The following is a 17,795-nucleotide window of genomic DNA, read 5'->3' as shown; positions in this document are numbered from 1 at the left end:
CTGAGTAATTATGTTCATTTAGCTACTTTAGAAATGACAAGGACAAGAAAGGCCACAGAGAGTGGTCACTGGTACCAAAAAATTATTAGGTAGTGAGAGATTAACTTTCATCTTTTCCTATGTAAAGCGAGCTATTTCTATTTAAAGCACGTGAATCAATTCTTTTCCACTGAAAATCCACAAGCTCAACTTTTTTAAGCCACATGGCTACTGTTTCAAGATTTTTGCATATCCACCACCTTCTGAGCTGGAATTGTACTCTTTAACAAGGAAATATTCCATGTTCTGCAACAGTTAACTGAAAAATGCTATTCTGATTAAGAAATAGAACCACTTTAGGCCAAAGCCAGATGTGCCATTTTTCCATTCACTAGGGGGAAAAAAATGTGAGACAATTCTGAATGCAAATACAAAATGTAAATGGTCATATATTTAACTGCAAACAATGTGTTAATACACTCACTCCATGCAGTGCACCAAGTATAACCTTTAGAGGGGAAAGACCCAGAGCCCCGAGGGCCTGGGGACATTAACCCTCACCTGGCCTCGTGACAGTCACAGCCATCTGCCCAGCAGTGTCCTCCGCCCGCTTATACCACACGCCGCTGGGGCTGGGCAGCCACTCCTCCACGCGGCAGCTGTAGGTCCCGCTGTCTTGCACAGCCACATTCTGGATGAAGAGCCGGTACACGCCGGGGGAAGGACTCTCCAAATGCAGCCGCCCCTTCAAGTTATTTCTGGCCGCCTGTTCCCCGTAGTGGAAGGTAGCCTCTCGGCTCAGGCGGGCCACGGTCTCCCGCTCCGGGTGGTTGGGCTTCCACACAAACCACTCCACCAGGAGCTGGGAGGCCACGCTGGTACGGTTCAGCACCACACACTCGAGCTGCACCTGCTGCGTCTCCAGGACCGACAGATTCCCCTGCGCTTGGCTGAGCCTCAGGCGGCTGTCTAGAAAGGCGAGGAAAGACATATTAGCCTCGTGGAACAAGAAGAGGCAACTTGCATGCACCTTTTCCACATGCAGGCCCATGGATGCCTTCTGCGTACTGAAGGGCAGTGGCCCGCTCAGTTAGCAGAAAGGTCTCCTGGCTGTGGCACCCCATACATTCTGAGTCCCTTGATCATGTACCTGAGTTCACAGACTGCAAGCAGTTCATGGAAACAGCTGTCCCCCAGTTTCTATCTCATCAGTTCAGATGCATAGGAGAGGATAAGGTACAGATGACTCCACACCCAAATGAGAGCAGCCCATGAGCCTATGGGTGACCAGCTGGGCTGGCTGGGAAGGGCCAAGCAGATGAGGGCATGGTGAGACCCTCTTTCAAACCAAGAGCAAATTTTGAAAACTGACCACATGACAGCTAGAATATGCTGGACCATCTACCACAAAAGAACTGCAGACAAGACAAATATGTTCCTGAGTTGGCTCTACAAATCGCAATTCTTACTTTCTTGGGTTCCCTCTCAAAGTGAGAACAGAACAGATCTGACCTTAGTAAAGAAACATCTGATATTGATGGAATCAGTGACTTGAAAACTCAGCCAATCAGATTCTCTTCTAGAGAAAAAGTGTCACTGATGATGGTATGCCCTGATGACATGCATGTTATTTCATAAAAGGTCCTGATGAGCCTATCTGGACCAGGGGAGCCAAAAACCTACAAAACTGTAAAAGCACAGAAGCACCTGGGGAAGGACACCTCCTGAGTGATACCCAAGGTGGGGATGCATGCACGAGCAATTTTTACTCTTTTTACACTTCAAAACTGTCAGAATATTTTACCATGCAATTCAGTAAGTTTTATAATTAAAAGGTCAAACAATTAAAATAACAGAAAAAAGGGGCGCCTGGGTGACTCAGTTGGTAAAGTGACCAACTCCTGGTTTCGGCTCAGGTCACGATCTCAGGGTCATGAGACCAAGCCCCAAGTTGGGCACCACACTCAGCACAGAGTCTGCTTGAGATGCTCTCTCTCCCTCTCCCCCAGCCCTCTCCCCTCACTCATTCTCTCTCAAATAAATAAAATCTTAAAAAAAACAAATCAAAACAGAAAAAATATTTTATTTTTTTATTTTTTAAAGATTTATTTATTTATTTAGAAAAAATATTTTAAATAACCACTCTCCCCAAAATATACATATACATATATGTGCGTGTGCGTGTGTATAACGCTATTAACTCTGGTGGTCTCTGGGTTGAAAGATTACTTTCTTCTCTCTTTGTGTGTTTTCCAAAAGCTCTATAAGCATATTCTTTCTCATCAGGTAAAGAAGGAGAGGGGTGGTATGTAGAGAAAAAGAACTGGAAGTAGAGGAAGAAGAAAACAACAAAGAAACATTAAAAAAAATCACTGAAAAGGAGGGATGTGTTGTTTGAATCAGCATCCTGTGAGTTTTCTGTTTATAGTGCTGTATTCCCACCAACAGAGATCTCACTAACTGTGTTTTGACAAAATCCGTGCAGCCCTGTGTGTTGGCCCAGTTAGCTTGCTGTAAGTCTGTAGTCTCAGATGGGGAAATTCCCTCGATAAATTTAGGATCCACTGAGAAGCTCTTCGTTTCTGCACAAATGAGCAAAGGCAACGTTTATGAATGGTGACTAAGAGGGAACTCGAGGAGGGCGGGGATCATGTCCTCCCAGCAGAGAAAGTGACCCAAACTGAAAACAGGCAGGAAGAACAGAAACCTAAAAGAACATCTGTGGGCCAAATGACAACTGTCAGTTTTCAAAACCCCCAAGGACCAGACTGAGGTCTCTGGAAAAACCAAAAGGGATAATGGAGACCAGAGCTTCCTTCGCAATGCACCCGCAGAAGGGTTCACAGAAGGGTCACCGTGAGGGGCTGAGAACCCTGCATTGGGGCAGTTTCAGCAAGACAACATCCCAAGGGAAAAGAAGGGGAATGGCCCCAGTGCACCCAGTGTGGGCCAGGCCACGTCCTGGCCTCTGCCTCTGGTTCCATGCGCTGTCTGAACAAAGGTTTACCGAGGGCCCTGGGAGACCAGCCGTGGGAACAGAAAGGTGAATATATCCACACACATGCACATATTTAGTTCTACATATAATACATACTATCCGATAATAAATGCAAATAATAAATACATACTATCTGGTAATAAATGCAAAAAAATAAGCAGTTCATAATTACTCACACACAAATAGGTAAATAAACAGAATGCCAGGTGGTGATGTATGCTGTGCAGGGCACAGGGAAATGGGTACAGGGTGACGGGTGCTAGTTTAGTTAAAATGAGCTAGGAACACCTCTTTGAGGAAGAATGAGATCAATGAATATCTACGGTCAACGTGTTCCAGGCTAAAAGAACAGTAAGTACAAAGGCCCTGGGGTGTTCGAGGAAAGCTGCCATTTGTTTCTTATTCAATGAGTATTTATTAAGGGTGCCATACCAGTGGCTGAATATACAAAGACAGAGCCCTGTCCTCAAAGTACTTAAAGTATAGTGGAAAAGAAATGCAAACAAATGATTATTACATCAGGTATTTTATAAGGAAAAAGGAACCTCTGGTGATATGGGAGAAAGCAGGGAAGGCTTCCTAGAGGTGGTGCTGAGTGAAGTCTTGGGGATGGAGTGAAAACAGGAGAAGCAGGAGAAGGCTGCTCCAGGCAAAGAGGAAAACATAAATGAAGGCACGGAGATGGGACTTGGGGCGCAACAGAGCACCCTGGCCCATCAGGAAGGACAGGCTAGCGACAACAGATTGCAGGCCACGTAGGAATGAGGGACGGAGAGGGAGCTAAATGGCCACATCGTGGGGGAATTCAAAGAACTAGAAGAGCTCTTTAACAAGCAGAAAGGGAGACTGACAGGGGCACCCTCCACACGTGAAAAGATATGACTCAAACTTATTCTGGGTTGTTCTAGGGGCAGATCTAAAACCTGGAGGGGAATTACAGGGAGGGGTTTTTCAATGAGCAGGGCTGCCCTGTGGTGGATGGGAGGGAGTCCTGCAGAGCTCAGGTGCCTCCCCTGGTCTGTCAGAAAGCAGAATGGGGGCCCCACCCACACGCTCTGGGATGAGGGCCGAGCGGTAGTCCTCTTTGAAGATGGGAAGGAATCCCCCCTGGGTGGAAATGGGTGGTAAGGAAGAAAGGGGAGCAAAGGAGGGAGACCAGAAGGTGCCTCCCAGGCAAGAATGCTGGGTATGGAGCCGGCACCAGCCTGAGATCCAGGGTGCAACCTGCAAACCCAGAAGGAGATCCAGGAGCCATTGGGGTCCCGGCCTCACCACCTCGTGCCCAGCACAGCCACCCCGTGGGGCCCGGTCTGGTGAGGAAGATGCTATCCCTCACAGCAGAGCAGAGGGCATTTTCCTGAGTTAGCCTCAGCACCAGGAGGTGCTAGGACGAGCCCCCGCCAAGCATGGGCCCCACAGAGCCCAGCCCCCCCGCTCCAGGCAGTCCCTCCATGCTAAAGCCACTGGCCTGGGACGGCCATGCCCTGGGTCCTTACCTGGCTGCTTCACGGTGACCTCCGTGCGCCCCGAGACCTCCTCAGCCAGCTTGTACCAGGCGTAGTTGGGGCTCAGCAGCCACTCCTCCACGTGGCAGTAGTAGCTGCCGCTATCACTGACCTCGGCTCTCTGCACCGTGAGGCTGAACAGGCCCCCGGACACGTGCCTCTCGAACTGGAGCCTGGACCGCAGGCCCTCTTCCTCGGCGTAGGTGCCGTACTCGAAGGCCGAGCTGTGGGTGGTCTTCAGGATGAGCTTGCCGTCGGCATCCGAGGGCTTGTGCACGTACCACAGCACAGCGAAGTGGGAGTTCTGGCTGGTCTGGGACTTGACGGAGCAGCTCAGCTGAATGGGCCTGTTCTCCACCAGGGTGAGGGTCCGCTTCGACTTGCTCACCTGCAACTTTGTCACTGCAAAGGCAAAGGGGGGGCAGTTCAGCGGAAGCGCCCCATGTGCCCGGCCAGGAAACCTGGCCGTCCCCGGCCTCGCCTGCGGCCCCCCGCAAGGCTGTGCCCAGCACAGCTCCTGGAGGACTGAACACGGACGGGCTTCCCCCGAAGTGCGGCTCAGTGTGAGGCAAGTGGCATGGAGCCGGCTTCACCCCGACATCCCTCCACCTTCCTCATATCACCCAGCCTCCAGGGGACTCTGAGAACACTCAGATCTGCCCAATCACTTCCTGCTTAGGAAGTTTAATGGCTCCCAACTGCTTATCGCTTATAAAGAAAAAGTAATTCCTTTTCACAGTACAAAGTCCCTCCAGGATCTGGCTCTTGCCCAACTGTTCTGGCTCATCTCCATGACTCACCCCTCCAGCAAACCCCCCCATCCCACCACACCGCTCCCCCAATCCCTCTGCACCTCCTCCTTTTTTTTTTTTTTTAAGATTTATTTATTTGACAGAGAGAGAGTGATCACAAGTAGGCAGAGAGGCAGGCAGAGAAAGAGGGGGAAGCAGGCTCCCCACTGAGCAGAGAGCCCAACATGGGGCTTGATCCCAGGACTCTGAGACCATGAACTGAGTTGAAAGCAGAGGCTTAACCCACTGAGCCACCCAGATGCCCCAAGCACCTCCTCCTTGAGCTCTGGTCTCTGCCTCTCCTTCCACCATCTCCCCTCTGGGCCTTCTGCGCATTCGTCTCTCCACTCCCCCTTCCTCCTTCCCACCCTGGGCCGGCAGCCCCAATCAGCACTGGCATCAGAACCCGCTACATATCTTCCGGCTGTTTTTCCTTAGTCTCTCTTCCACCCTAATCTCTGAGCGCCCTGAGGGCAGAGATCAACCTTTTCCCTGACAGTCTGAAAATATTTTGAGTGTACCCCTCCTGATGCTGAGTGCCAGGGATGGCCTGAAGAACACCACCATTGTGCCTAGTGGACGGTCTTATCATTACACCCCCCAGAGGCTGGCACAGTGCCTGGGCTTCAGAAAGTACGTGCTCAGTGTCTGCTGGGATCTGTGGGGGAGAGCGTGCCCGAGAAATGTGGTAGCAGGCAGCTGGACGATTGCTGGGGGTGATCTTCCTGCGGGTAGAGAGGGGGAGGAGGCTAAGAAGAAAGTGGTGAGCAATGGGACAGAACGGAGCTAACTCCAGGGTCCTTCCCCTCGCTGCCCTGCTCCAAAACCAGAGGAAGGGCAGACTCCACAGTGCCACCCTACCTGTGAATTAAGGACTGGGCTCACCTTTATGGTGGCAAGAAGCCAAGGTCTAAGGAAATACATCTCATGAACGTAATCTGGGATCATACCCACTCCACCCTTATTACACCTGGCTCTGCTTACTCTCCTACCCACCATTATCTCCCTACTGAAAAGGCTTTTAAAAAAAGGAAAAAGACACAGCTCCAAGTTCCTCCTTGGGAGCTAACAGTGAAGGCAGCTTTTCACACCCCAACTGAAATTTCTGAAAGCCCCAGACCGTCATTTGGACACCTTGGTCACACACAGATCAACATTCTAGATGGCAGAGAGGATTCAGCAAGCTAAGGGATGGTGGGATCTAATACGCAATGCCATTACTGCAAAAGCAACTCCAATAACGAGTAACTCAGTGTGAATTAGGAGACACTATTCACGAAGGACTGCTAAATTCACATTCCCACAGACCTTCCCAAGCCATTAAGAGCAAACCAATATGAGTGGGGCCTGGGCGGCTCAGTTGGTCAAGAGTCTAACTCTTGATTTCGGCTCAGGTCATAATCTCAGGGTCATGAGATCAAATCAAGCCCAGTAAAGGGCTCCATGCTGGGCTTGGAGTCTGCTTAAGATTCTCTCTCTTCCTCTCCCTCTGCTCCTCCCCACCCCCACCTCTTCCCCCCTCTCTAAAAAAAAAAAAAAAGAACACACCAATAAGAGAGAGAGAGATTCTACGTCCCACGCCCCACCCTTCTTTTTGTCTTTTTTGTAAACAAGCCTAGTCCCCAGCCTGCTCCCTTCTTCAAACACACAAAGTCCTCCAGGGTACACAGGAATCCAGGGCAGGGTTTACCAGTAAGCTTCCCAGCTCTGCAAACTAGATGCATTTAGCTTGCCAGTCGACTTTTCAGATCCGATTCCTACAATACTTGAAACAACCAGCTCCCTTTTCATTCCCTTCCAACCCAATTCACCACATGCAAATGATATCTATATCAGCACAAATGATACCACCTGAATTATCTGGTTCTTGTCCAAAAAACTGGGTTGTTCAGTGTAGAGTAGAAAGAGCTTTAAAATGTATTATTAATTGGGGCCAGATTATTTTTGCAACTGTTACTAAGGAAACCTCAATTGCTATAGTAACTGCATATGTTAAACTGAAATCCTATGACTAAGCCTCAATTCGGTCACGTGGTCGGAGAACAAGAATCCAAGGAAGGAAGATGTTTTAAAGCATTTCCATTTTTTCTTTCCTTGCCATGTCAAAATATTGTGAAGTGTTGAAAAGCTTGAAAGAGAGGCACTTTTGAAATGTGGTGCCTGCCTGACAGGTGGGCAAGGGGTCAGCTCCTATTCTGTGCTTGGAATTTCCTTCCCCATCTCAAGGGCAGGGAGGGCCTTGCCTGAAGCCCAGGAGAGCCCGCAGCCCCCATGCCTAACTAGGAAGATCTCAGGAGTCCTGTCTGGTACTGCCCTGGGCAGTAGGAAGCCTGCCTGCACCATCATTCTTCGTGGGGAGGGGACGCAGCCCACTTTAGGATAGTAGAATTTTCTTTAAAAAAAAAAAAAAAGATTTTATTTATTTATTTATGAGAGAGAGAATGAGGAAGAGAGAGCATAAGAGAGGGAAGGTCAGAAGGAGAAGCACACTCCCTCCTGAGCAGGGAGCTGGATGTGGGGCTCCATCCCAGGACCCTGAGATCATGACCTGAGCCGAAGGCAGTCCTTAACCAACTGAGCCACCCAGGTGCCCTAGGACTGGTGGAATTTTCATCCGTGTGATGACAATACCTCATAGGAGTATTGTGCAGCCTAAACGCAATGGTCTGTAGAAAATTTAGCAAGAGTTTATTTACATTTTTACTACTTCCATTTCATTTTGGTCTCTGGGTTCGGTGCCACGTTCAAAGCACACCATGAGATCCAGAACTGTCAAACAAAGTGGAAAACTTTCTACTAGACGCGCAGCCCCTGGCCTGGGCCCGGCGTTGCCTGGGAAGACAGAGATGCAGATTCCCAGACCCCCCCACCAACCGCCCCACCACTGACTCAGAATCTGCCTCTAACAAGATCCCTGGGTGATTCACATGAACCCTAGAGCCTGAGAATCCCCAGACAGAGCCCCATGAATGAATGGATTTTGGGAGGGAGACAGCACACAGGTGATGGGAAAGCCAGGGGCAAAGGCTGGGTTAATCCCCAACTGGGAGTCAGCAGGGGGTAGGGGCAGGAAGAGAGGCTGGGAGCGAGGCCCCATCTGCCAGCCCAGGCTCAGGTGGGTGCTGCCTCCAGGGGGCGCCTCAGGCTCCCAGGGCCGTGCTGTGCCCTGTTTGAGCGAAGGGCCCTTTCTTTGTGCGCCTGGAGAGTCTTTCCTAGGCCTTTCATGGGGCGGGATCCTGGGTTTGGCATTCTGGGAGAGGTGGCTGTGTGACAGCAAGGACAGGTGGAAGGCCGCGAGAGGTGTCTGGGGGAACTCAGCAGCCAGGGAGAGCTGTGGCTTCACTGGCCAACCCACCCATTCTGCAGACCCTGTTTTGTATGCCATCCCCCAAGCCCCTGCCCTGAATTCCTTTCTTCCATCAGTAAAGGATTTCTTTACACCCTGCAAGAGCTCTTACAGCCTGTCTCATGCTGAGGTTCGTTTTCTAAAGGCCTTTTGTTTCCTACAAAATTATAAGTATCTGAAGGCCAAGGACTGTGACCCAACCATTTGCTAAACAAATTAAGAAATGGGTGATTGAATAAATAGGTGACTGATCTTTTCTTGGAGGTATGGGGATCTAAAGGAGAGGCGTTTAATCCCGACTGCGACAGGAGGGACAGCACATTTCACAAAGTGTGCGACATCTGAGCTCAGCCAGCCCTTGAAAAACAAATGAGTAGGTGCTGCCCAGGCACAGGAAGGGAGAGAGAGGGCACCCAAGAGAGAGGGGACAGGGGAGCAAAGGTGAGAACTGTTTGGCGCACCACAGTCAGGGAGAGCAAGCGGTCAGTTCTGCAGGTGAGGTCAGAAAAGTAAGCCTCCACCGGTCAGCAAGGGGCCTGGGATGCATACCAGATGCTGACCGTCTGCGGCTCTCAGGGGGCCATCTGGGGCCTTGTGGGGCCCTCCGACATCAGCATCACCTGGGGACTTGCTGAGACCACCGAACCAAAAAGCTGGGGGTGGGGCCCGGCGAGCTGCAGCCTCACCAGCCCTCCAGCCAAGTGGGAGGCACGGTGAGTCAGAGAAGACACGGGTGTGGCCGTGAGGTGGCCGCAGGTAACCCAGGAGACAGCAGTTTCTGTACGGGGGTGCGCAGGGCCAGAGGGACAAGTGAGGAGGCAGTGAAGGAGCAGAGGAGAGAGGAGAGAGGAGGAACACTGGGCTTACTAAAGACAGGTGACAGCGATCACAACAGTGAGGTGCAGACAGGGCCAGTGGCTGGACAGCAGAAGTCTGTCAAGTTGAGGGGAGCAAGTCAGGCGAGGAGGGAAAGCTATGGGGGAGGAATGAGTGTGTGTGTGTGTGTGTGTGTGTGCGTGTCGCACCCTCCCTCAGGAGAGGCAAAAGAGACGGCAAAGACACATGCCAGTCAAGCAGTTACTATACCCTACAGTCCCTCTATCCTAAGCCCCTGCTCTTCTCTCCCCCCACGGTCAGGCCCTACTTGACCCCTAGAATCTCTGGCTGGCCATACTCGGCCTGCAAGGGAGCTCTCCAGCCCCCGCCCTGAACCAGGGGGAGCTTCCTAAGTGCAAACAGGAGCTTGCTGCTCCCAGCTTGGGGCCTGCTTGGGGCTCCTCAGGACCACAGTTTTCAGCAGATGTCAGCGAAATCTGTGGGCAGGTCTTTCTTTGTCACGTTGATTGGAAGTGGGGGTGGGGGTTGCTGAGTGGATGAGGGCCAGGGATAGATGCAAACCCAGGCCTGGGATGGCTCTGGGCCCCAAACCTCTGGCTCTGTCCTGCGTGACTTTCAAATGACATTCATGTGGGGGAAAACGCCTCCGTCCCTGAGCCTAAAACCTACTTTCATTTTGCTATCACAAGACTTTTTTAAAAATTTTGCATAGTTTTAATATATGCCAGGTAAACGAAGGGAGGATTTTCCTTTGTTTTGTTCCACATTGCAGCAAGAGTTGCTCAGGATTTCAGAAAGCATGTCGGGGAGAGCAGCGCTGCTGGGGCTGACGGGCCTGACAGTCGGTCGGTGTCTCTAGGGACAGAGCGGCGGCGTGTCCGCCCAGTGTAGCTGTCCCTGCGCACGGAGTCACTGTGCTATGAACTCCTTTTCAAAAACATTCATCCTTTATCCCACAATTAGGGCACTGTAACCATTTCTAAAGGTTATGTGAGTAGGAATGTTATACTGTCTAGGAATTTCATTTTAAGAGTAGTAAAGGGACTATTCTGAATTGTCATCAAAAGGATATGATCTGAGCACCATCAGAACTCCTGATTGCTCAGATTAGAAAATGTTATTTAACCAATTCATAGATTCCTTTCTATGTGCTAAGCACTGTTGTAAGCACTTCATAAATATTGGCTATTTGCTCCCCACCAGATCTATGAAATAAGTATCTTTATCCCAAATTTAGAGATACTGGCCAAGGTCACCCTGCTGGTAAGTGGTAGAGCCCAGATTCAAACGCAGGCTGCCTGGTCTGTCCTTGCTTTTAACCATCACACGTGATGACCCTCCACACTTTGGTGTCTAAAAGGGGCTCCCTTGGCCCTAGCCCACATACCTGGGGCCAGAGTCCTCCGTGACCCCATGTTTCAGTCACATCAAAACATGCGTGCTGCTTCCTCCCTCCATGATGTTCTCTGTACACGCTGTTCCAAGCCTGAACTGTCCCACTGCCCACCACCAGGCCGGCCCTCCCACCATCCCTGTGACTCCTCCCCGAGCTTCGACATCTTCCCAGGCTGCAGGACAGCCTGCCAGGCAGGAATGAGGACATGCCCCTGTCTGCAGCTGCAGTACCGAGCATGGAAACTGGCACACAGTAGGTGCTCAAACGTGCTTGCAGAAGGCAGCGGGAGGGAGGAGCGAGGAGAGAGCAGCAAAAGTTTGGAAGCGGAAGCGGCTAATGAGGAGTCACCCAGACATACCCTGTCTGTCTTACCTGTCTGCAGACAGAGCAGTGACCCTTATGCTCTGCTTGCAAACAGGTGCACCTGGCGTCACCATGACAACGGGGCCTGAGGAGGTGGGGGAGGGCTGGGGGACTCCCCTAGGGCTCTGGCACTCCTGCTCACTGTCTCTGAGCCCCCAGCAGGCAGAAGCCACATGCACCCGGCATGCCAGGAGAATGAACCTCTGGTTCTCCTAAAAGAAAGCAGGGGCCAATCCCACTTGGGATGAGGCGGGCTGTCACTTACCAGACTATGACAAGGACAGCCACTGTTCACATGCCCTGGACCCATGCAAGTCAAAGAAAAAAGCGCTCAGCCCTCCCAATCTGCCAGGTCAGCAGTAAGAAACTGGAGAAAACGGATTTGGCAGCATCCACAGGGTATTAAATATTCATCCTGACTACCCATCAGTAAAATCCCAGCAGAATACACCCACTGACAAGTCGGCTTTCTACACCGGAGGCTCTCCTCTTGGAAGCTTGTTTATTGCTCTGTCAATTTGAATGTGCAATATTTAATAGCCAGACCGAGAGAGGGTCGTAAACACTTGGAAAATGAGTGCTGACATTTCCCTTATTGCTTCTGTATTTAGGAATATGTGATTGGAGGTGTTTTTTGGTGCTAAAGAAAATCAGAAGAAAGCAAAGCGATGCTTGGAAATTAAAAGAGAAAAAAATTGATTAAGAGTGAGGAATCGAATTTGTTGAACTGGCTTAAAGTCTTGCCTAAATGCCCCATGGGGGTCACACTCTGTGATCGATGGGAGTCAGTCTAATCTAAATCAACAAAATGGGAGTGATGGCATTCCTCGAAGAGCTCCTTGGGTACGCGCAGATGGAGCAGGAAGTAAGTAAAAAGAATGGTCAATGATAGATCCACGATCGATCGTGCCATCCAGCCAGAGATTTTAATGCATCAAATACCTGTGATGTGGTCAGGCCAGCAGGTGGCCCTGGCAAGGACCAGTCTGGGGCACAGATCACACACAGCCCTTTGGGAGCAGGTGACATGAACAGTGAGAGGCTGACACATGGACCAGCATGAGAGAGCCAACAGTCCCTGGGTTTCTCTGTGATTCTGTTGAAATAAGAATATTTGACAAAATATTCTTAAAAGGGGCTGGTGGCAGGTGTTGGGGGGTGGGGACACGCCTATGGAAAACACCAGAGCCGGGATAAGAGGACTATTTTGAGGGGTAAGGACTGGTGGGAGAGCAAAAAGAAGGGAAGCCCAGGCTGGTTCTGAGCTCTGGTATCCCCAGGTCTTAGGAGCCATCTTGTGGCAGAAGTTTGAAGAAATGGGCGTTAGAGGAGACGTCAGTTAAAATCCTTCACCATTAGCAGACTAGAACCTCTACGGGCACCTCATAGCCCCAACTTGAAAAAAACAAATTGAAGTATTTACTAATGGGTGTCAGGAAATCATGGACGGTAAACCAGAGAGAGGTGAAGTCAAATAAAAGTACCTGGTACCGAAGAGGATCCCTGAGAAGAAAAAAAAAATTGCCTAGAAAATATGGAATATAATCAAATTAAGAGCTTGGGTTGTGGAGCCAGACTGCCTGTCTGGATTTGCATCTTGCTTCTGCTTCTTATTATGGATCACTGGATAATTTATTTAATGTCTCTGTCCGTGTCCTCGTCTATAAAATGGGTGAAACCTGGTATTGTGAGAACCAAGGAAGCTACTGCATATAAAGCATTCAGGCTGGTGACAAACACACACAAGAAACGCTCCATAAAGATGAGCTGCTGTGTCGTTGTCACTGTTCTCAGTGCTACAACCACCTGTGCTGTGAGACTCCCCGTCAGCCAGCTCCAAAGATAAACTTCTTTCTATTAATGAGGCTGTTAACTCAATGCATTAAGTATGATCTCTGACGATATGGCCTTAAAGAAAGTCAAAGTCCCCCTTTCATCATCCAACCCCACTGCTTTTTAACAAGGCACACATGGGTTCAAATCCCAACCTCCCCTGCCCCCACCACTTACTTGATTTGGGCAAGTCAGAACCTCTGTGAGCCTCAGTGACTTCACTGATAAAGTGGGACAGCAAGAGCCTCCTCCCAGGGTAGCGGGTGAAGACGACACGAGATCACACACGCCAAGAGTCTGACACAGTCAGCCCTCTGGTATTTTCCACTTCTACTTCCCCTGCCTGCCCCACCCCCCACCATGAAGGCTCAGTACCAACCCAAGTGTGTGGGGGGGGAAGGAAAAAACGACCATAAAGCTCTTTGGGAAAGATGAAGTGCTAACTGCATAAATATTTAATAGAGGAGAGATGGTAACATTAAGAGGGATGGACTCTCCCTCGTGTGTCAGCCACTCCCTGGGCGGTGGTGTGCAGCCCCAGCACCCACTGGGCTCTCTGCAGCCCCCAGAGGACCTGGCAGCAGAGGGGGCACATCCCTGCTCACCTCGGAGCACAGGCCACGTGACCCACAGCCCCTCCCCACAGGCTCCTGCGCCACGGCTGCCCCTTCTCGCTCCACAGACTAGTTCAGCACAAGCCACAGAGACCCGAGACAGGCCTCAGAGCAGACCCTCACCCCTAGCTCTCCAGCTACATTTTCCACCCAGGAGGAATGAGATGGTGTGACGGAAAATGGAGAGACCTCTGGAAGCGGAGGAGACCGAGGCCCACCAGCCCCAGCAAGCTCGGTTTTCCACTTCCCAAGCTGGTTCACTGCCATCGTGCATCCTAAGCTACTGGGAGCCTGAGTTTCTCCACAGAGAAACCACAACACAGACACGAACATCTCCATTGTTTCAGTGTTGGATGAATTTTTCACAGAGGTGCTACTAAGGACAAAGCCTGGCTCCCAAGAGGAACTTAACACATTTCTACCCCTTATTCTCTTTAGTAACACCTTAAGTTCATCGAAATCCAAATAACACGAACCTTTGCTGAGCTAATTCCTGAGCCTTCCCTTACGTGCTCCAGCCTTAGATTCCAAACAGGGACAGAAGCAAGCAAGTATTAGGAACTGATTCAAAAAGGCAATGTCAGGCAAGGTCCTGGGGTCAGCCCTGAACCTACCTTCTACAGCTACAGAAACATGTGACGGGCGCCGTGGCTCACAACAGCGAGCTTGAGGGCCAGAGGAGACCACAAAATGCACAATTACAACTAGAATGTCCTAGTCAGTGAGACAAGCAAGTGTGTCCCTAGGCATTTCCACAACAAGAGGTCATACAAAATGGGGTCTCTGCTTAACCCTCCATTAACCCAAAAATCGACTTAAGCAGCAAGCATCTTCTCTGAGCTTCTTGCTGCCCGGGCTTAGGCTGTAACTGCTCAAGGAACCCCTTCCCATCATTTATACAACTTGCTTCTTCCAAACTCTGGTGCAGAACAGGGCTTTCTTGGGGTTAGAAGAGGCCAAGGGGAAGCTCAGACAATACCACTGTCACCATATGACGTGGTGGAGCAGACCAGGTTGGTGAGTGGGTAGAAAAATCCTCTTTGCAGGCATTCAAACCATCTTTGCAAAATGGGCGGGTCACAAAGTCAGAAAGTCGTCTTTGCAAGTCACATCTCATCCACACCACCCTTCACAGCGAGGGTGCCTGCCCTTTCCTACTTAGGGGCCCAGTGGCCATGGCAGGGAAGCTGGGCCCATAGCCTGGGCTCCACCTTCCACCAGCTTCCAGCCAAGGAGGAGACGGGATACACACCAGGGAAACCAAGAAAGCACAGATACCTAACCCCTCCCGTGCATTAGGAAAAGGTCCAATGAAGGAATAACCACTCCCCTCTCCCACCTCGGGAAAGGGCATGGGGGAAAAAACACAAGCATTCAAACCCTGGGTCCACCCTTTACCAGCTGCGTGACCCTGGGTGAGTCACAGTCTTTCCTGGGCTTGTGAAAGGCTCATAAAACCAGTGACCCTAAGCACCTGCCACGAGGGAAATAACTCAGTAAGGGACTCTCTCGTCCCTGTCGCGCTCAACATTCCTTAGCAGCCAACAGGGGACAATGGTCCCTCCTCCATGGTGCTGTCGCAAGAATTTAGGAGATGACACTAAGTAAAGAGAGTCTAAAAAGACAACTAAAAGTGGTTTACAATCCCTGATTGGATCCTGGTTTGGAAGGAAGAAAAGAAGAAAAACTATAAAGGACATCATAGGGACGACAGGGGAAATGCTGGTAGCATCCCGCAGTGGTGTTGAATTCCCCGGTCCAACAGCAGTGTCCTGGTTGGACAGGAGAGGGTCCCTGTTCTTAGGAGGCACACATTGTAGGACCTAGAGGCAGGAGACCCGACCCCTGCCAGTGACCCTCAAATGGTTCAGAAACAACGACCTAAACCAAACATAGGGAGAAAATGAACCGGGTAAGAGGTCAGCCATGGACCAGCCAGACCAGCAAATTGTCCTCTTACAGCCGCCTTTGGATCTGAAATTTCTGCAGCTACAAAGCAGGACCACTGAGGGCTCGATGTGCATCCCCTCTCCGTCCCCACGTGCTGGCACCCATGGCAAGCCCCTGCCCCACCCCCTGCCCTCATGTCCCCCCCACCCCCCCACCCCCCATGCTGCTGACCTGGCTGCAGCACCCTGATCTCCAGGAGGTTGGAGGTCCGCTCGGCCAGCCGCGTCCAGGTGTTGTTGTAATTCCTCCGCCACAGCTCGGCCACACACTGGTACTTGCCCGCCTCCGTGTCGCTGGCCCGGCTGATGCTTAGGCGCACATTGTTGCTTGACTCGGCCTTCTCGATGGCCGTTCGGGTTCGGAAGCTGGAGGACCTGTCCCCCCACTGGACTCCTCCATCCCGGGTGAAGGTCACCAGGTCATGGAACTCGAGGGTGCCTACCGGCTGGAACCGCCACGTCACTGACACGGGGACCCGGGCCGGGTAGTGGGGTTTGATGATGCACTGCAGGTCGAAGGAGTCACTGTAGGTCACGCCCGGTGTGCGGGAGATAGCTGTGACAGCGAAGCCCATTTCTATGGAGAGAGCAGAGACTCCAGCTGTGGGAGGGAGGGGGACACCTGGCTTTCTCGGGGCAGTGTGCCACAGCGATGGGACTCCTGGTAAAGCAAATGGAGCACAACCAAGGCTCTGGGTCTCTCCTGATGCCCGGGCCACGGCTACTTTGGCTCTCACATGGAAGCACAGGCCCAGAAGGTCACAAGACCCTGCAGACAGAGGCCAGAGGCAACTCTCCTTGAGCAGCACTGAGCAAGTTCTTCCCAGTGAAACCTTCATCTCCATGTGCCTCTCATCGGTCCCCTCGCAGGAACTGAGGTTTGTAGGGAGAGCCCATCCTAGAAATCTTGGGATCCCAGGCTAAAACAGGAGAAAAGGGGTGCCTGGGTTGCTCAGTCAGTTAAGCGTCTGCCTTCGACTGAGGTCATGATCTCAGGATCCTGGGATCGAGCCCTGCATCGGGCTCCCTGCTCAGTAGGAAGTCTGCTGCTCCCTCTCCCTCTGCCTGCAGCTCCCCCTGCTTGTGCTCTCTCTCCAAAATACAAAATCTTAAAAAAAAAAAAAAACAAAAAAAAAACCCAGGGGAAAAAAGCCCCCAAGCCAACTTCATTCATTGCCTTCAAGGTGGACACAGCCTCCAGCCTCGACGCCTCCCCTGTCTGGTCTGCAGCATATCAGGCCTGGAGAACGTGAGGGCAGGTGGCAGGACACGTCCCACATTCCTGGGCCGGGCAGTGGAGGTTCGCTCACCCGTCCTTCTTTCACCTTCCTTGTGAAATTCAAGGGAGATGGGCAGTGAGGGAGCCACAGCACGTGGCCAGACCTCGAGCAGGTGGGGACTCGGGGTGAGGTGGGCTTCTGCCGTCACAGTAGGCTGTGTGGCTCCCAATACTCCTCACGGACGGCCAGCTGACTAGTCCCTGACACCAGCTCCTCAATGGGGGGCTTTCTGACTTCCCTCACCTTGAAACACTACTTAATATTAATACACTGGTTGTGATCATAAAACCAGAGCCAGCCAGCATTTACGGAGCGCCGTGCGCCAGGCATGCTGCCAATGGCTGTGCTTCCGCCACACTTCACTGAATCCTCAAAATGACCTCGTAGGACAAGAAGGCGCACCATCCATTTCTTATGGGTAAGGAAGGGGCATGGAGAAGTGAAATGAACTGCCCACAGTCAAGCTGCTAGCCAGTGGCAGTCAGGTGGTGTTGTCTACGGGAAGGGGTTAAAGGCACAGACCCCTGAACCAGATGTACGACGGTGACACTTTCTAGCTATGTGACTGCAGCAAGTTACTTCACTTCTCTCCACCTCTACTTCCCCACCGTAAAATGGGTCCTTGTGAGGATGAAATGAGTTAATATTTTGCAACATACTTGGCATGGAATAGTACCTGGCCCATGCCCTATTCTGTCATATATGTCATTTGTTGAAGAAATAAAATGTACATAAAGGAAAGTACTTCAGATTCTGTGGGTAAAAGACCGGGCACAGAATGAGTTTTTTAGATTTGTGTGGGGTGGTTAAACAGCAAATAGGTCGGCATAATCTGCTGAAAACTCTGGATTTTCAGTTTGGATTTCATAAGCTATCTTTATGTATCCTTTAAAAAAAAGTTAAG

At 51.0% G+C, this 17,795-nt stretch overlaps 1 protein-coding gene across 3 annotated transcripts in view; it reads right to left on the bottom strand.

The window, feature by feature from the left end:
- Positions 1-17,795, bottom strand: part of IGSF3 (immunoglobulin superfamily member 3) — a gene marked incomplete at its 5' end in the record, with an annotated part of 93,066 nt that overhangs the window by 8,279 nt on the left and 66,992 nt on the right. For all 3 annotated transcript variants that reach the window (XM_080802095.1, XM_080802096.1, XM_080802097.1), the window contains 3 exons: positions 541-948; positions 4,474-4,884; positions 15,784-16,188. In XM_080802095.1, the coding sequence (XP_080658221.1) occupies positions 541-948; positions 4,474-4,884; positions 15,784-16,188 (1,224 nt within the window). The remainder of the gene's footprint in view (positions 1-540; positions 949-4,473; positions 4,885-15,783; positions 16,189-17,795) is intronic.

The sequence above is a fragment of the Martes martes genome (genome assembly GCF_963455335.1).
Source record: "Martes martes genome assembly, chromosome: 4".
Classification (NCBI taxonomy): domain Eukaryota; kingdom Metazoa; phylum Chordata; class Mammalia; order Carnivora; family Mustelidae; genus Martes; species Martes martes.
This window is presented reverse-complemented; position numbering and strand designations above follow the sequence as displayed.